Source organism: Patella vulgata, chromosome 1, assembly GCF_932274485.2.
Source record: "Patella vulgata chromosome 1, xgPatVulg1.2, whole genome shotgun sequence".
Classification (NCBI taxonomy): domain Eukaryota; kingdom Metazoa; phylum Mollusca; class Gastropoda; family Patellidae; genus Patella; species Patella vulgata.
Genome location: NC_065879.2, coordinates 40556202 through 40577341, shown reverse-complemented (window position 1 = coordinate 40577341; position 21140 = coordinate 40556202). Strand labels below are relative to the sequence as shown.

The 21140-nt window shown below is 32.8% G+C and overlaps 1 protein-coding gene across 1 annotated transcript in view; it reads left to right on the top strand.

Moving 5' to 3' along the window:
- The window catches only part of LOC126809948 (bromodomain-containing protein 3), a 42939-nt gene that overhangs the window by 12524 nt on the left and 9275 nt on the right, over window positions 1–21140 (top strand). The window contains exons 8-17 of the mRNA XM_050534824.2: window positions 2839–3021; window positions 6710–6805; window positions 9658–9759; window positions 10760–10888; window positions 11951–12154; window positions 13603–13987; window positions 14979–15149; window positions 15299–15418; window positions 16079–16207; window positions 20385–20437. Coding sequence (XP_050390781.1) covers window positions 2839–3021; window positions 6710–6805; window positions 9658–9759; window positions 10760–10888; window positions 11951–12154; window positions 13603–13987; window positions 14979–15149; window positions 15299–15418; window positions 16079–16207; window positions 20385–20437 — 1572 coding nt within the window. The remainder of the gene's footprint in view (window positions 1–2838; window positions 3022–6709; window positions 6806–9657; window positions 9760–10759; window positions 10889–11950; window positions 12155–13602; window positions 13988–14978; window positions 15150–15298; window positions 15419–16078; window positions 16208–20384; window positions 20438–21140) is intronic.

Genomic DNA, 21140 nt, shown 5'->3' with positions numbered 1-21140 from the left:
CAAAATTTATTTCGCTTAGCTGTCGTATTTACCACGACGATTTACCAAATTGATTATGCAAATATTCGAACTTGCTCGCCTACCGGATTGACAATTCAATTTTCAAGATGGCGTCCCCCACAATTGACTCAACATTCCTGGCGTTTGTTTTCTTTTGAATTTCATACTAAAATATAAACAGTCGACTGGTACAACTTCTCGTTTTTATAAGCCCATATTGAAATTTGGTTGTATATTTTCGTCGCTCCTGTCCGGCTACAATTGCCTTTAAATTTATATACAGTGTTAAAGGTCACGAGACGAAGAAGCCTTGATAACGTTGAAAAATCTTATGGATGCTCCAGAGGCTAAAGTTAATATTCGATCGACTTTAAATTTATACTCAGTGTTTAAGGTCAACAAAGAAACCTATTGATTTTCAATGATTTCCAATAATTACTGCCAGAGTTATGGCCCTTGATTGATTTTATATTTATGTTTACGCCTATATATAATCATTTCGATTGACTTAAATTTATCCAGAGTTTTTACTTGAGACAAACAAGTATATTGATTTTCAATGATTTTTGGTAAGTTGAACAGCTTTAGAGACCATAGGCATAGTTATCATCTGATTGATTTTAGATTTATACACCATGTTTACGCCTATACATGTATATAATCCTTTCGATTGATACCGAGTTTAAAGTCTTGAAACCAGTATATTGATTTTCAATGATTTTTGATAACTGAACAGCTAAATCCATGATATTAAATGTTTTGTATGCTAAACGTTGGCATGGGCCAAATAATTCTAATGATTTTCTGATAATTACTTAATGACTTGTTACTCTTAAACAGATTTTAGTGTATTATAAATGTTTCATTACCTGTAAAAATATGCAACAACTCTTGTTGACTGCCCAGGCAATTTAGGTGCTGTGGGCGTATGTTTCGTTGCCTTGCAACCTATCTTTTAACATTCTTCCTCAATTCTCCACTCTTCAGCCATCTTGCGTTATTTTTTTGTAATAACGTTTTATACCATTCATATATTCTAACGAATACTAGTCTGGATGCGTTGTCAACATTTGAGAATAACTATGTCATTGGCTAGATTATCTGTTTTTTACATTATCATGACAAAAATCTAGTAACTTGCCCTAAAACATTTCGACGCCCATGAAAATAATTTAAGAATTGCCATTTACAAAATCCATTTGCATTCCCTGTTCAATATCCAACACTCTTTAATCTTTTTATTGTAAGGCCACAGTTAATTGTTTGTTTCTCATGACCCACCCGCATGTCTGTTTTCATCCGTAATAATTACGCACCTCAATTATTTGGTCAAATTTAGTGAGGTCAAAAATTTGTCCTTTAAAACTATATTTGTTTGCCTTTAAATATGAACAATGAATTGACGCATTAAACTCCACTATTTATCGATGGACATGACACCGTAGGTGATAAGTAGGCTAGAATGTGAAAAAATACACGGAAGTCCATCCGCAAAACGGAAGTGATAAAGCCGTATCATATGTCATCCATACCAAGGAATGGTAGCTACAACATTCACCAAGACCACATATATACTCTATAAGGCACTTGTCATTTGTAATAAAATTCACAGAAAGATATATGTCTTTTAATTCCTGCTAAATTATTTTATTTACTGACTAGCAACGGTCCCAGAACTGCCGCCATGAGATAGCCTCGATCATGAGACACCGACTGGTTGACATTGCTTCACGCCTTTCACGGTATTTTATTAACAACATTACTGGTATATAAACAGTCTCAAAATGACACAGAGAAACAAATAAATGTTCAGTTTGATTAAGAAAGACACAATGATAAAAGTATTTATATTATGATGCCATGTGCCGATGAATGGTCCAAAGTTTACGACAATTAACATGAAACGCCCACGTGTGTAGTAGATTCTTTGACTGACCTGTTAAATAATCTAACTTATTTTGTATTTAAAAATCCAAGGGTATGCTTTTAATTATTTATGTCGGAACAAATTATCAACCAGTTTGGAACAGGTCATTTCGTAACCTGTCAAAGTAGGGAAGGATAAAGAAACGAAATGCCAAGAATGAATGAATTAACGAACCGTTAACTTAGAAGCATATCACTAATAATTTAAACTTATTTATTATGATCAAATCTTCCAATGCCCAGCTATATTGTGCAACAGATATTTTAATCTATAAAAATCTAATGTGAATAAATCGCGGACACTGGTTACCGTTGGATTTTCAACGGTCAAGTAACTGACATTATTTATTGCTGAAATAGAAATACAGCATCAAACTTTAAAAAAAAAAAAAAAAAATTCATCTCAATTAATAATTACTGCATGTAGCATGTATATTTCACAAACTCGGGTCATGAGAAACTGACAATTAATTAACCGCGGCCTAAAATTCCTCTTTTCATGGACCATATCTTTTTCTGTTTTTTTTTAAATCCTAATTTGTCGTCCCGATTCATGTTTGTGAGATTTATTTTGGGAAGGGGTGCAACTCATCCACATAAAAAACTGAAATCCATGTTAAACATGAAACTTTTGAGCTAATGTTGACAACTGACCCTCTGTACATTGAAGACTAGGACGTTCTTGGTGACCGAGACTAACAGTTTTGTCATATTTCAAGTTAAATAGTATTTGTTTGAATCAATTGTTGCACTAGTTTGGGACTGGAATCGTACATGCACATGTAAAAACAGATGACATATCAAATGATGGAAAAGAAAGAGTTGGTTTTTTAGAGCTACAGAGGGTTAATGTTATTTTCTTTTTCAAGAACTATTTATAACAAAAGAAGTAAATGATGTATTCTTTTGCAGTCAAAAAAAGGGGTAAAAAGGAAAGCTGATACAACAACTCCCTCCTCTTATGTCCCTGCTGGTCCTCCATATGATACAGTTTATCAACCACCTAGATCTTTATCAAAATCTGGTAGGAGGGAAAGCGTTCGACAAATTAAAAAACCCAAACGAGACCTGCCAGATGATCAGGTTGGTTCAGATGTGAGAAAACTTTAATTATACATGGCATGCTTCTATTCTGTACAACAAACATTTATTCAGATGAGAATGTATATTAATATAATATTTATAAACTAAACTCTCAAATAAATAAATGTTTCTCAAAAATGAATAAGATTACGTTTGTTGAACACACAAGTTAGGAGTGATGATTTTCTACAATCACTTAAGAAATACGGAATTGTCCACTTGGAAGATACTTAAAATACAATGCACAACTTGGTGTTTTTGCCAATGAATATCAGTGCTGAGTTATGTAGCAAACATGACATTTAAACAAAATAATAGAAATTTAGTTTAGTTTATTCCGAGATATTTACTATGTTCTGAAATGGAAAATCATCACTCTCTATTTTACCAATGTCTATTACATGAATTTTTTAGTTGCAAGTTCTTGTTCAGCTAAATTTGTAATTCAGATATTAGATACTTCACATATTGTGTTTGTGAAAAACAAACTAAAATAAATAGCCCAATTGACAAAATAATGAATATAGGGCGACTTTTGTTACGTGTGTGACATCCTGGGTTGATTTTTACCTATTAATCGTATAATAATTATTACATGTATTTAATACGGTAAAGGTGTAAAAATTCCTGCAAAATATTGCAGATAAATCTGTAGTTAGCTTTTGAAACAATAAGATTGCATGACACCAAACAATAAGATTGCATGACACCAAAAGTATGAATTTTATCAAACCCAATATGGAGTGTTACGTGTGTGAACTTTTAAATATTTAGTACATTAACAAATTTGTAAACCTCCGTGAAGTTAGACCTATTCTGTATTTATGTCCACAATTAAATAAACGTTATAAATTACTGCTGCAGGTACTAACTTTTTTGAGATCTGTGCTAATCTTATAAAGTTGTCTGTAATATGTTTAAGAATTGCGTTACGTGTGTGACTTAATTTTGTTATGTGTGCGACAGGGCTGGGGTAATGGTAATGGAATGTAATCATTACATTTTTTAAGTAATGGCCATGTAATGAGTAATGGAAGATTTCAAAGGTAATGGGTAATGGAAATGTAATTAATTACATTCCAAAAATCATGTAATGGTCAATTACATTTCAATTACTTTTCAATTACATTTTATGGCACATATAAATATATTTCCAATATGACAAGCCTCAAATTTTATAGCACCAAAGAAATAATTAAGTGTATCTGACACAAATCCAATTCATTATATTTTTTTAAAAAGATTTAAATCAGATTTAACAAATTATAAGAAGAATAAGAAGACATTAAACATTTTCTTTTATTACTTTTTATGTAGGACCCTTTTTTAAGACATGTAACATAAAAAGAGGATTTCTGAAAAGATGTATATTGTAATCAAAGATTAGTACTTATTTACAGCCAATCACTCAATCAATCAATCAATCAAACAGTTAGATTAAAAGACAATAAATAGTCTTACTACACTTTAATCTCTAGGTGACAAACCAAACAATGACCTTCAAGTATCTCATCATTTTATGGTTACTTAAAACTAATATATATAATTTGTGTTTAGAGTCTACTGAATAATTTACCAGTTATTATACAATATATTATAGACAAACTATTTGGGTTGATTAAAAAAATTTAAAAATTACTTAAAAGAAAATACAGTAAATTAACTATTCTTTTGATTAATTTTTCAAGTCATACAGTGAAAATGTCAGTTTTTGTCACCACTGCCCATCACTATAAAATTTGTCTTGATGTTATAGTTGCTAGAAATGACAATTCATAAACAAATATCTTTTAAGTGAAACAAGGATTAGTTTGATTTTGTAGGCACTTCATGGCAGAAAAATAAGGTTGTCTTTTTAATTTCTTTGAAAAATGTTTTTTATTTATATAGTCATAAAGTAATGGGTAATGGTAATTAATTACTTTCAATGTAATGGGTAATGGTAATTAATTACATTGCTAAAAATGAGAAAGTAATTGTAATGATTACATTTAAAAAGTAATGGTAATATAATTAATTACATTGGCAATGTAATGGCCCCAGCCCTGGTGTGCGACTTAGATTTTGTTACGTGTGTGACTCCTGGGATATGAAATGTAAAGTTGTCTTATTTGGAGACTGAAGGTTATAAAACATAAAATCAAAAATCAAATTAATATCCTATGTATTAGCCATGTGAACTCTCTAAAGGAGAAATCATGAATCGATAATCTGTACAATTGAAAATACAAGTGTTTGATTTATGTCGCATTCATAACATTGCGTGTGTGACGAAATCTAAAAACAAAATTTAATATATGAAAGTAAAAGAAAATATTGTTTTAAGGTATTCAACATGTAAATTACAATTCGTAAACCATGTAAAGTTGCTATTTTTGCAGTATAATGTTGCATAAAGGTCATTGTTACGTGTGACAAAATTTAAAAACAAAATTTAATAGATGAAAGTAAAAAGAAAATAGTTTTAAGGTATTCAACATGTAAGGTATTCAACATGTAAATTACAATTCATAAACCATGTAAAGTTATTATTTTTGCAGTTCACTCATAATGTTGCATAACGGTCAACCCACATGGACAAATATATAGAAGAAACACAATTGTCTACATATCATCGAAGTATTTGTTTGTCTATGTGCATTGACCTAATAATAGTAAATTTAAAATTGTCAAAAAGAAAATGCACTGATTGCACTTTGTGTTTTATATGAATTCATATCATTCATTAATACAAGAAGTCATATCATGATGCATGATACTTTATACTTTACTTAGGATATTTTCTGGGTTTCAGAATAAAAATAGACTCTTGTGTATGTGCAGTTTTTAAGGATAGTCCAGTTTAAATATCAATATCACATTGGCTTTAGATGTCATAGTTATTAAGTATAATGTATCACCCATCCTATGACTTCTTGTACCAGTAGTTACGAATTGTAATTTACATGTTGAATACATGTACCTTGAAATTATATTTTAAAATAGTAACTTTACATGGTTAATGAATTGTAATTTATATGTTGAATAACTTGAAATCATATTTTTGTTTTACTTTCATACCCCAGGGATATTATATTGTGTTTTTAAAATTTTGTCACACACCTAACAAATCAAACACTTGGATTTTCAATTTTATTGTCCAGGCTCAAATGGATATCTTGAAATATAATTAATGTGTCAGTTTAATCTGTAATAAAAACTTGTATAGATTTATGGTAATCATAAGATCCATCAGAAAGGAAAGTTCTACCAAATAGTTGCGCGTGTGACATGAAATTTTCAATTATCTACAAAAAAAATTAAAAATATAATTTTCTTTTTATGTACTTTTTACCTAATAAATTTTAGGCATAACTCCAAGTCTGTTAGAGATTACATTTGAGTTTGTATGAAGTTTGTGTATTATCAATGACATTTTGGTATTTTAAAATGGTAATGAATATGTTCTTTTGGAAAAATAAGTGTTTTGTGTTATTTTAATATATCTAATTTATAGCATGTCAGGACCACTTTCTGAAGAGTCGCCCATATAACAGTACTATATTAATTATTAATTGATAAAACGCTGAAGATGCTATCACATATTATCCTCACATTATCCCATCCTGTTAGGATGATAACCACAAGATATTCTACAAATCTTTATTTTGAACTTTCTAAACATTGTTGTTGAATTTTGTTCTTGCATGTTTCTTTTCAGGCACAACACAGTTCAAAAAATAAAAAGGGTAAATTACCTGATATATTAAAAGCTTGTAACTCCATTTTAAAAGATCTTCTTTCAAAAAAACATCAGGTGAGTTGAGTGATTTAAAATTGTTGAGCATAACCAGAAAAATGATTGTGCGTAATGGTTGACTAATTTATATTCTTTTATATTTGATATTATATTTTGAAGTTAAGTGTTTATGACTTTAATCACACTCTGTGTCCCCATTTAAACATTAGAAAAATTTGTTCCACTAAATCCCTATATTTTAAGTAACGTAGTAAGCTAACTGATTGACTCCTTATTAACAAGTAATAATTAACCTATTGTAATTGATCAGAAAGTAGATACAGCCTCCCTCATAGGTACCGACTGATTGACAAATATTTATTAGCCTCTGCACTCTATAAACAAAATATCAAAATGCATCAGGATCAAACATTGATTTATCGCATTGATGTATTGGTAGATTTGCCAGTCAGTGTCTTGGTATTGGAACGAAATTCCTCGTCTGAAATTTATGAATTCAACGATCGTGTTTTAGGGGTGCTATAACTTTGGTTTTAGGAACATAGACAGCAATAGAAATAGAAAATGGTTGTGAGTTTTTATTCGTTTAGAACAATCATTTCCTATAGTCATACAATTCTAGATAACTTATATTTTTGATACTTTGAAGGCCGGATTTGAAATGAAATTTTAATTTTTTCTTTCTGTTTGATGTGTAACAAATAAGTCGATATACATAAACTTATTAGAACGAAGGTTGTGAGGATTATAGCTTTTCGGAATGTGCAGTGGTAAATCTATACGAAACCTGTAGTCTCGATTTTCACATCAGTTAGCAATCTTGCATCGACAGTATGGCGGTTCTTAATCAGGGGATCATGTGGCTAAGACGCTGGCTCGCTAGCCTAGAGGTTGGGTGTTCAATCCCTGCATTGGCTGAGAAAATCCATCCAGATTTTCCGGCTTGGTTTCCCCTTGTCAGTGATGCAGGATGGAGGGCCTGACAAGGACAGCTGTCTAGTCGTTCGGATTGGACGAAAAACTGAGATCCCGTGTACAAATTGGCATGCACGTAAAAGATCCCTTGGCAGTTGGAATTCGACATAAGAGTAGGTCATAGCGCTGCTGCCCGGGCAAAATTTCCCTCGTAGCACACTGTATGGCGTATCCCCGTCTTCATTAGCCCAGGTTAGGAGCAAAACAGTAGGACGTTAAAACCCATTTCATTTCTTAATAATCGTTCGCTGTAAATGCAGATTCAGAGAACGATGACATTTATATTCATTTATAGCAACAAATAATATAGGCATTTTCACGAAGCTGGTAGGCTTTGAGTATTCTGAACGATCGCTCGTTCAACAAAAAAGTTTTTTATTTCTCGACACTAAAAAAAATTTAAGAGTCGGCAGATTTTGTGATGGGCTGGTCGGGTTACGGGAAACAGAACTTTTTTTTAATACGCCCACATTTTCATATGGATGTATATTGTCTTTGTCCGTTCGTACAGACGCCTGTCCACAATTTGGTTGTGGACACTCTACAAGTCACAATTTTTATCGATTACAACGAAACTTGAAATATAGGTTTATCTCCCTAAGATCTCAGTTCCTTTCGATATTGGTATGTTTTTAAATATAAAGAAATAAACAAGCTAAGAAATATCTACAAATATTACGATTAGAATAGTGTTACTTAAATTGCCTTTGTGACAATCGTACGGTATCCGTATTGATGACGATTGTCTCACTCATTACTGACATACTGTACACAGCCATTTATTTTATTGACTTACCACGGCACTACTAGTCACACTACTACTAGGCCTAATCTCAAACGAAATGTTGAAAATCCAGAATTTGAGCCATAATTTAAAATAGCTAAGTCTCTAATTCAATATCATCCAAAGTCTTACATGTTGAAAACACAAATTATTTCTCAATTCAAATTAACATTGATGTTGTGATCTTACCAAGAAAAGGTAGGCTTCTGATATCAAATATTTAAGAAAAAATAAACATTTTACCATTGGTACACGAATCGTGTACCATAGTGCATTTCAGCGTCATTTGTAACAAGTGACCAGAAAGAACGAGGCTAGACATATTCCACAAGTCAAAATTGAACATTGAGTTACATTATTTACCTTGAATATGGGTCTTAGGAACTTGAGATTATTTTTTATCTTCTTGTGTTGAAATGACGTCATCACATGCCAAACTACGTTATTATTTTCCAAAACATTTTCCGATGTATACCATTTTCAAATGCCCGGCAAGGTCACTTAACATGCTCCGATTTTGTTGATTTTAATGGCATCAAAACGGCAATAAAACAAACTTTCGATCAGCCAGGCGTGCTATATTGGCAAAATGCCTCAAAAAAGATTATGTGAATTGAAGTGTTCAACTTAAAAAAAAAACCATGGTATTTTGAAATGTCAACAAAGCTCCCCAGACCGATCGAAAGATCGTTGAATTATCTTTCTAATATTAAAATGAAAAAGAAATATTAATAATGAGTGACCTCGCTGAGCATTTGAAGTGGGGTACCCACGTTTCAAAACGTGACAAAATTTTTCAGCGTAACGTCAACACACGAAATTGACGTTTTTAAACTTAAAAGTTTACGAAATAAATAAAACAAACGCGTATATAAAAATTATATCAAACAAAAGAACAGGATATCTGCTTCCAAAATATTTTAAAATTATTACAAAAGATTTAGTAGCCACTGTTTGACATTTAAGTTCAAAAAGGGTTACAAATCCTGAAAAAAAAAAAACTTTCTTCCAAGGCGGGCAATGACGCTTTGACACCTACTTAAAGTAGTTTTGTTTTAGACGATAGTGTGTGCCAATCACGACACTGTGTCTTGTAGAAGTAGAGCATTTATTTTATTTGATATATATCTCCTATGTATCTTTGTTTTAGGGATATGCATGGCCCTTCTACAAGCCAGTAGATGCCAAAGGTTTATCTTTAAATGATTATTATGAAATAATCAAAAAGCCAATGGATCTAGGAACTGTGAAGGTAAGTGAAGTTTTGTTGTTCCCTGCCTTCTGATTTTACAAGAGACTATTGAAATGGGTTTGTCAGTCGGTCCACATTTTGGGACATTGTAATTCTTTTTGTTGGGGTAGAATGTTGATTATGTGAATGTCTTGATTGAGTTCGATGAGCATTTTCTGCTTGGGTTAAGCAGATATAAACAATTCCATTGGTCAATACTGTGCTACACAATATCTCTGCTTCTAATTGAGGTAGACTTAGAACTTGATGTAGATGTTCATTAGGTGACTGTCTTGACTAACTTTGCTTGGTATGTCAGTCCGGCCACAATTTGTTTGTGGACACTCTACAGGTCACAATTTTTATTTGATTTTGACAAAACTTAAAATATGGGTTGATCTCCGAAAGATCTCGGTTCCTTTTGATATTGGCATATATTGGACCATAACTTCATGGATTATGACCCATGAGTGTACGAAAAATCACGTTTTTAGCTTGTGGACACTCTAGAGGTCACAATTTTCATCCGATTTTGATGAGACTTGAAATGCATATTTATAACTCAAAGCTCTTAGTTCCTTTCGATATTTGTGCATATCGGATCGTAACTTCCTCAATTATGGCCCCTGATTGTACGAAAATTTGTGTTTTTAGCTTGTGATCCCCCTCCACTGTAATGAAGCTTGAGTTAAGAATTTCTTGACAATTGAACCAAAACTTCTGGAGAAAATATACGCTCTCTTACGCAAATGTGTAAATATATGGTATACCAAGGAGGTGAACCTCCTAGAAGTCACAATTTTGATCTGATTTTGATGAAACTTAAAATCTTTATAACCCACAGATCTTGGTTCCTGTCGATATTCACACATATTGGATCGTAGCTTCCTGAATTATAGCTCTTGATTGCACAAAAAATCACCTTTTGTTTTAGCTTTTTCTCTATCCATCTCTTGTCTGGCAGCCACTGGTTAATTGGATATATAATCTTATGAACATTGTGCTGGGGTTTTTTTTTCAGAAAAAAATGGATAATCGTGAATATAAATCTGGCACAGAGTTTGCAGATGATGTTCGTCTTATTTTCACAAATTGTTATCGATATAATCCTCCAAATCTAGATATTGTGTCAATGGCTAAAAGGTTACAAGTAAGTTATTAAGATTCATTCACATTGCTTGGCTGAATCATTTTCACATAAGTTTTGTCGCATGCAAATTCAGATAGTTTGTATAGTGCTATTAGCAAAGATTTCAGATCAATAGCTTTTTCACAACTTCTTGAATGAATATAGTGAAAGGAGAAATTAGTTTACTATTACTAATTTCATAATTTATATTGGAATTTTTTATAAGCCCACATTTTCTTGTGGACGTATATTGTTGTCGCCCCTGTCCGTCTTGACGGACCAACATCTGTCCGTCCACAATTTGTTTGTGGAGACTCTACAGGTTATACAATCCTCACAACCTTCTTTCTAATAAAGGCACGCAATTTGACAAAAACAAGCTAATGTATACTTAAAACGGGTGGATAGGATCTGCTCGATTGGTATTTAAAACAAGGCAAATAAATTTATTACGGACCTATTTCGTGCGACGGCTCGTTATGATTTTTATACGCCCACATTGAAATGTGGTCATATATTGTCGTCGCTCTAGAGGCTAAAGTTAATATCTGATTGACTTCAAATTTATACAGTGTTTAAGGCCATGAGGCGAAGAAGCCTATAGATTTTCAGCGATTTCCGATAATTACTGCCAGAGTTGTGGCCCTTGATCACTTTGAAAAATCTTGTGGACGCTCTAGAGGCTAAAGTTAATATCCGATTGACTTTAAATTTATACACAGTGATTAAGGTCTTGAGACGAACAAGTATATTGATTTTCAATGAATCTTTATGACTTGAACAGCTAAATCCATGATGTTAAAAGTTTTGTATACTAAACGTTAGCATGGAGCAGAACTTTATAAAAAAACAAATTCTAATGGTTTTCTGATGATTACTTAATGAGTTGTTACTCTTAATACTTAATCAGATTCTTATGTATTATAAATGTTTCATTACCGAAAAAAGTAAAAATATGTGACAACTCTTGTTTACTATACATCTCTTGCAAAATGTGGGCTTACCTGCCTGGCAGCTGCTGGTTTAATTTAATCATTCACAAGTGTTGAAATACAAGTTAATGTCATTTTAAATTAATTTTAGGATGTATTTGAGCTCAAATTTGCTAAAATACCTGATGAATTACCAAACACGCCAGAACCAACTCCACCCTCAGCTGGTGCCTTAGGTGTGAAGGATGAAGGCAAATTCAGTGATTCATCACTTAGCAGCAGTGCTGCTTCTAGTGACAACGAGGATGATAGTGAAGAAGAAAGGGAACAAAAATTAAAGGAATTGCAGGAACAAGTGAGTACCAAATAAGTTTCATACTATTAAACAATAATTTTTTTTTTTACTTTGCCTGATTAAAACGATTCTAATACACTTAAAGTACATACCCATAAGACATTATTTGTAACACTGACAACTTGGCAAGTAATAATGGTCTAGTCAGTGCTCTCGAACAAGATGAAGATGGTGGCAATGGAACATTTTAAATGAGAAATATGTATAGTAACTTTTAAGAAGTTTGGGTAATGGATTAAACATACATTATGCAAGAGCTAAATCTGCCTTTTGCAGGTCTTTCTTTAGGCCTGAAATGTTAATCTAAATTATTAGACAACTTATCCAGGCCATAATCAACTCTCGGTGGCATCGGATTTCTCCGATATTAAAAAGATTAGAACAGTTCAGTCATATTTTGATTTAAGCTAAAAATTTGAGGAGTGAGACTTAGCTTCGAACAACCATTACGATGGTTGAAATTATTGCACACATCTTGTCAAACCTTCAAAGGCTAATATCTTGTTTAAGCATTGATTACGCATCTATCGTAGCAATGATCTCGGTGATAAAATAATATTTGGAACGTGTGTAACCAGTTCTATCACATATGTGATAATGACTGACACCAATATTGTCCTTTAATTACCCCAACAACATATCATGTTCAATAAGCGTAGCACAAATGCTTGTTTTGCTTCTTCCTTCATGACAATCTAACTAGGTGCAGATGACAAATCATGTATTTATCATATTAAAGCGGCATTAGGTACATGTAAGATTAGATAAAGAGCTGACAGTTTTCGCTATAATCGTAAAAAAAATAATAAATAAGATAATGAAAAGAGAATATGCTTCACTCTTAAGCCTAGATATTGGCGATACAATTTTAGCCTAGCTTCGATTGTCATTACTACGTTATGATAATAAGCAGTCTCAATTATCTATTTTTACGGTGACTGCCTCGACCACAAAACGTATTTAAATCTACTTATATTGCAGCCATCATATGGCGTCGAAAGTTGATTATGGTCTTGGGGGAAATTATTTAATACCTGTTTGTTTAATTAAGATAGGTCTGCTATTAGGATGAAATTGTTGTTATTTTGGCATCTGGTTTTCTTTACATCTGTCTTAGTAAAATGATGACATCATGCGTGTCAAATGACCTATCAAGCTAGATTAATGTTTGACTGGGATGTCCATGTTTTATGAATGTTTTAGTCCGATATAAATTGATGCTGATGGGGTAAGATTAATGTGAAGTCTGATTACTTTAACATTTTATTATCATATTCTAACGTTATAGGGTCAAAAGTCGCTCATGTGACCTCCCAAAACAACTGGTCAGATCTTCATGTAGTGTAAGCAATTGAAAGTATTGATCTGTATTTTAATCAGATTGTATGAATCAAGGATGACTGTAATTGAAATTTGCTTAATTGTAATCGTGAAGCTTTTTGTTTCAGTTACAAAGAGTACAGGAGCAACTTTCTAAGTTGACATCAGAACATATGAGTAAATTAAAAGAAAAACGGGAGAAACAAAAAAAGAAAAAGAAAAAAGAAAAGAAAGACAAAGTGCATAAAGAGGAAATAACAGTAGTGGCTCCCCCTCCCGTAGCTAGTGTACCTTTAGAGACTCCTAAACCAAAGAAAAAAGCCAAAGCTAAATCTCCTGTGCGCAATTCTAAACGACCAAAATCTATTAACAGTCGAGCTTCTAGTTCCAAGAAAAAATCAGTTCCTAGTTTACCTTTAATACCACCTCCTGATAGTGAGGATGAGGACAATGCCCAACCAATGACTTATGATGAAAAACGTCAACTTAGTTTAGACATTAACAAATTGCCAGGTAAGGCATACTGGCAGGAAAGTGTGTTTGTTCAATTTGGAAGTGCTATAGTGATTTGTGAGGAATAATGTGTTGCAGATTATGTGTTGTGTGCAGTTTATTATAAGCATTCAAAATTGTGATAATGTTTAAGCTGAATTTCTTTTGAAAACAAACTTGATGGGTTTTCTCTGGGTCTTCTTGGTCCCTCCCACTTATAAAGACCCCCTACGTGCAAGTTATTATACCTCACTTCTCTCTTTATAGAAAACTTGATCTTTCAAAGATTTTGTGGAAGTAAAGGGACATATTTAATGGATTTGCTCTTCTTACAATTTAGTAAATAATAGGTAGCCATATTAACTGAAAGACAATAACTAGTGTATGCATAGATTTTATTCAAAGAAATTTAATGATTACGGTGGTAAAATGAAATCCAGCTTTAACATTCATCATGTCACAATGTGTGAAGAAAATTGTGGTAGGAGTAGATATAGAGTACATTTGTAGGTAGTAACAAATGTAAAATACAGATGTGACATCGTCCTTTAATGGCGTGCTATCTTATTAAATAATTTATGGGCAACATGGCAATCACGATTTCATAACAATTTACATGCAGGATAGTGTCTGTATTTTAAATTTTAAGACAATGCACAATATTTTTGATACAGCACACGAGTCGACGCCCTTATGCAGTATCACTAGATTGTCTCGCTCGGACATTGATTTATCTTCTCAAAAGTAGGCCAGGTGCTTATAAAGTAGTGAATCTGTTAAATGATTCAATGTGTTACCATATTTAACCAAGCTTATAAAACATCATGAATTGCAAATTTTCAAGTCGGAAAGCAAAAAGGCTAATGCTTGCAACTAGTAATAGTTTCTACACACAGTTCAGTTCCTCATAGAGACAATTATGATTATTTCTGTATTGTGTGTACAAAAGAATTTGACTTTAATTGAGGCACCGATATTACTTTTAGTACACATTTAATGTTTTGTTTTGTAGGCGATAAGCTTGGACGTGTTGTACACATAATTCAGTCAAGAGAACCGTCCCTGCGAGATTCCAATCCAGATGAGATTGAAATAGATTTTGAAACATTAAAGCCATCCACACTCAGAGAACTGGAATCTTATGTGATGTCCTGTTTAAAAAAGAAACAAAAGAAACCATATGGTAAGTTGAAGATTTCTAAACTATTACTCTCATAGCCTAATCTCTAATCAGGTGAAAATTACTGATCTTTAATCTTCACTTAATCGTAGATGATTAAATTCTGTATTTAATACAGTGACAAGATAAATAGCTATCATTTATCTCTTTAGTTCGAAAAGCCAGTGGGAAGTCTAAAGAAGATGTTCAAAAAGAAAGAAAAAAAGAATTAGAAATGAGACTTCAGGGTGTTCAAGAACAGCTTGGGACTTCAGCAAAAAAAATAAAGAAAGGTATGTCGATGTATTTGGTCATTAAACAATTTGTTTGGAAGTAATATTCAAGATTTATTATCAACTGAAGTTTCCGTTTATAAAACAATTTCTGATGTATATAAAACAATTTCTGATGTATAAATGTATGTCGATCTTAAAAAAAAAGCGATGCCAGGCAGAACAGATGCAAGGCAGACAGAACAATTTGTCGTTGTTAATCAGCTTTAATCATAATTATTGAATATCCAAATTAACTTAGAAATTCTCCTCCTGTATTTACCAATTTAAGAAAATTTTAAAACATATTTGAGAATGTGAAGTTTTGTCAGATTAAGTTAATAGATGAACATAATAATAGTATGTTTTAAACTCCATGCAAAGACTGTTTTTTATGAACAATATTGCTACTTGTATGTAATAATTTACCAGAAACAGATTCTTACAAATATCAGATCAATTGTTAAAAATCAATCTTTTAACATACAAAACTGTCATATTGCATAAAATTGCATGTAAAGTAGAATATTCAAAATGTATCAAATCATCAGGCATCAAGTGGCGATTTGATAGTCTGACAACATTGAAGCTTAAATCAGTAACTTGGATAATTAAGATAAAACATCTGGAAACAAAGCTTATTTCCTGTAAGATATGATCTTGACTAAATATTTTTTTCAGAAGAAAGTAACACTGTTGATGTGGTTGGTGGTCCAAGTCGACTAACAAGCAGTAGTAGTTCATCTGGTAGTGAAAGTAGTAGTGGTAGCAGCTCTTCTAGTTCCTCTGAATCCAGTGACTCAGAATCAGGTTAGGAAATATTAAGGCAAAAACGGGTGCTGTGCAAACCTCTGCTGGCTTTCGGGCCTTTGGGCTTAACATTAAAGGGTCAAGCTAACAGATACACTATTTGTATAGAGGGGTGAGAGACTAGTGGTTTATAGTGCTATGTTGTGTTATTGAATGATTGGTATATCATACTGTATATAATATACACACTGGTATATTTGGTCAAATGTTGGGTTGGTCCCTTATTCAAATGTAAGCCATCGAGTGCAGAATGTGTTAACGAGGTCAGTCCTGTAGACTGGCAGCTATATGGTCATATGACCAGGTGGGTTATTATATTAACCCAACATCCATTTCTCAGTGAATGGTAGACTTGAATATAATATCAATTCTTAGCATAATAATTCATTTTTGAATGGTGCTTTTTTTTTCTACTTTTTTTTTTTTTTTTACATCCAAATCATAATACACTCCCCTTTGTTATTTGGATATCCTCAAGTTCACAGGAGCGCAAGTCGCGACTGGCCTCATAAGAAATCACATATTTGCACTCCATGGCAGTCTAATAGAAATCCCACCATTTCGCTCCTGGAACTTTTTATTGATCAAAATTATTTATGAAGACTTGGTGAACTTACACCAAACTATTTGTTACTCTTGTCCAAAGCATGCTCTAATTGTTACATTGTAGGCATTTATTGCATTATTTTGTGTCGTGCTCATTTGCTATCTATTTTTTTCCTGTCTACAAATTCTTAAAAGAATGATTATTTGTTATATCTCTATATATAAAGCATTGTATCAAAGTGAATTGTACATTTCTTACAAAGATGAAACATTTTTGTATATAATTTATCATTGTCATATCATTTACTCATAGAAATCATCAATAAATCCGATAAAACAATTATAGTTATTTTTTCCATGTTGGGCTTAAGGATATGATTTTGTTTAATACATTCTGCACTTGATGGACATCCCCCCCCCCCCTCCCCAAATGCCTCGAAATCTTGCTTTAATTAGTCAATATTTTATTGTTGTACCATATTTTGATACTAACATGAAAACAGCTAGATCAACATGCAGTTGGCCGAGACAAGTATAAATTAAGAAGATTTATATTGGTATGAAAAGGGGGTAAACTCTGGTAAGATGTAAGGTATGATAAATGCTTGCTGGGACGGGGCACATTCTGTAAACCAGTGGAGATGTCTTACAGAGATTTTATCAAGATCACCTACATGTACTGAAAATCTGTAGATTCATTCAAAATCAAATTGAATTATGAACATTCAGATCATTTACAAACCATTGTTACAGTTGATTTTAAAGAGATTTTTAGGGAAAGATAAGTTCCTCAGTCCATGTAAACTAAAGGAATATATCTTCACCACTTGGAATGGGGGCGGGTCATCTAAATGTAATTGAAGCCACCTTGGTGAACACACTAAACTGTGATTCTTTATCGGGCAGTTCAAGATTTAACCCCCAAAATGTCCGTTTGCTTTCTGAAAATATTTTCAGTCTTAGTAGAAATACCACAATATGTGAATGACAGTTTTATGTTGGTAAATCTCCTCAATAAAGTTGATATAGCTAATGATGCAAAGATGACTTCTGTTTATTGTAATGGAATAAACTGAAAAAATTATAATTAGTCAATCAAATTTGCTGTGTTTCTAGCAGGTTTACAAATCAGAATTTTATGATTAACCTACAATGAAGATAAATTTTGTAAAAGAACAAGTACACAATAAAATTCTTATTTATGAACATGCTAAAAGGAAGTTTGAGATTTGGCTAATTATGATCCAAGGGACAGCTTGCCTGTGTTTAACAATCAAATCATTTTGTTGCCCGTTAAAGAGTGGAAGTAAGTTAAAGTATACCAACTACATAAAAACTTGATCAATTGTCAGGTTATATTCTGGCCTTAACAGCCTGGTCGATTTCTATTTCAAGTGTTCAAACCTTCTGATGTCATATTAATTCCAGTAGCATTCTTAACTGAGCCCTTACTTTCATTTCTTTGTACATGTATAGATATTCTTGCTACATTGAATATACCTTAAAATATCCTACCTGTGCTCAGTTACCACCAAGTGGACTGAAATGCGGGGACAAAGTATCTAATTCATAGACACACGGTTGCAGATGTCCAAACATACATCCTGTTATAGCTTGCTAACTGTTGTCATTAACGTTCAGTTGTAATCGTGCATGTTGGATCATAAGGTCTTTCATATGAGTCGAGTTTGGTTTCTATTCCCTGCTTGTACATGACGAGGAATAGTGTTGCCTGTCCAACCTCGTGGGTTTTCTCCGGTTTCCTCCCACTGCTAAAGACCCCTACACGCTAGTGAATTATTAAAATAAAATTGAACCATATTTTATTCACAAAATGACCTAGTTTGTGTCAAGTGGACCTTAAACCTAATTTCTCTATCTCCAATTGAAATGTTGGGTAACTTGTCAAAATGAAATGAGGATTGTTACACTGTCATATAGTAATGCCACCTTTCATGGAAGAGTTCCCCCCCCCCCCCCTTTGTTCTTTATTGGAGTACTTGAGAGTTAGAGAGGTTGAATAAAACATGGCCTATCTTACATGTGGTTTTTAGCATCAATATATTTTAATCCATGCCATCCATGGTGAACCAGAGAACTACCCTCCACAGAGCAATACGGCCACATTCAAATGTGGTCATATATTGTCGTCACCCCAGTCCGTCTATTGTGGATGCTCTCAAAGCTATAGTGTTGCCTGTCCAACCTCGTGGGTTTTCTTCGGTTTCCTCCATCTGCTAAAGACCCCTACATGCTAGTGAATTATTAAAATAAAATTGAACCATGTTTTATTCACAAAATGACCTAGTTTGTGTCAAGTGGACGTCAAACCCAATTTCTCTCTCTCCAATTGAAATGTTGGGTAACTTGTCAAAATGAAATGAGGATTGTTATACGGCAGCATTCAAATGTGGTCATATATTGTCGTCATCCATTGTGGATGCTCTCAAAGCTAAAGTTAATATCCGATTGACTTAAAATTTATACAGTGTCAGTGTTTAAGATCATGAGCCGAAGAGGACTATTGATTTTCACTGATTTCCGATAATTACTGCCAGAGTTATGGCCCTTGATCACTTTGAAAAATCTTGTAGACGCTCTAGAGGCTAAAGTTAATATCCGATTGGCACTAAATTTATACAGTGTTTTTAAGGTCATGAGACGAAGAAGTCTATTGATTTCCACCAGCAATTACTGCCAGAGTTATGGCCTTTGATCACTTTGAAAAATCTTGTAGACGCTTTAGAGGCTAAAGTTAATATCCGATTGACTCTATATTTATACAGTGTTTTTAAGGTCATGATACGAAGAAGCCTATTGATTTCCACCAATTTCCAATAATTACTGCCAGAGTTGTGGCCCTTGATCACTTTGAAAAATCCTGTAGACGCTTTAGAGGCTAAAGTTAATATCCGATTGACTCTATATTTATACAGTGTTTTAAAGGTCATGAGACGAAGAAGCCTATTGATTTCCACCAATTTCCAATAATCACTGCCAGAGTTATGGCCCTTGATTACTTTGAAAAATCTTGTGGAGGCTAAAGTTAATATCCGATTGACTTTATATTTATACACAGTGTTTAAGGTTGAGACGGAGAATCCTATTGATTTTTAACGAATTTCGATAATTACTGCCAGAGTTATTGCCCTTGATCACTTTGAAAAATCTTGTGGATGCTTTATAGACCATAGTTATCTGATTTTATATTTATACACCGTGTTTACGCCTATATATAATCGTTTCGATTGACTTCAGATTGATACACAGAGTTTAAGGTCTTGAGACGAACAAGTATATTGATTTTCAATGATTTTTGGTAACTTGAACAGCTAAATCCATGATATTAAATGTTTTGTATACTAAACGTTAGCATGGGCCAAACAAATTCTAATGATTTTCTGATAATTACTTAATGAGTTGTTACTCTTGATCAGATTTTAGTGTATTATAAATGTTTCATTACAAACAAAAGTACTAATATGTGACAACGCATGTTGACTGCCCGGACGATTTAGCTGCTGTGGGCGTATGTTTCGTTGCCTGGCAACCTATCTTTTATTGTGTCATGGACCAGATTCAGTTAGTTAAAATAAAGAGTAATTATCCAAAAAATATAATTTTTTTACAGAAAAGAAAAAAAGTCATTCAAAGACAAAAATGACATCAATAAAACATGCACAGGTAACTTTATTTCTCAAATCATAAATCCAAGAGGAACAATTATTTGATAAGATATTTCCAATTAAAGCTTCTGATTGTTATTTAATGGATTTTTTTAGTCATTTCCGATCTACTATATAGTGAAATATGAATCTCTAAAAGAAATATCAATCCAAAACGGGTTCAATTTATTTACAATGTGATGAATTGAAATTTTGCTACATTCTGTAAACAGTACAAAGAAGCTAGTGCCACCTGGCCAAATAGATTAACTTGTTAGATCGCAATGTCTGTCTATGAGTAAAGTGGCTTGGTTTCAATTCCCTGCTTGTATGGACAAGATGTAGGGTCACCTGTCCAACCTTGTGGGTTTTCTCTGGTTTCCTTCAACAGCTGAATACCCCTATGGAAATTATTGAAATTAAATTGAACCCTATGTTAGTCCAGAAATGACCTAGTTGTGTCAAGTGGACGCTAAATCCCATGTCTCCAAACCCAGTAGATTATCTACTGTTGATATTTTAATTTTGGAACAGTAGGACGCAAATCCTTTTCATTTCATTTGGTTTTGTTTTCTTAATGTAAATCAATTTTGTTGAGAAAAATTAGATTATGTTCTGAAAATGCTAATAACGATCTGCATCTTTAATAGATATTGTAGTGTAAGTAGTGGGATCTTTGGTAGTATATTAAACCCCCCACATGCCAGAATAAAGGACCTCAC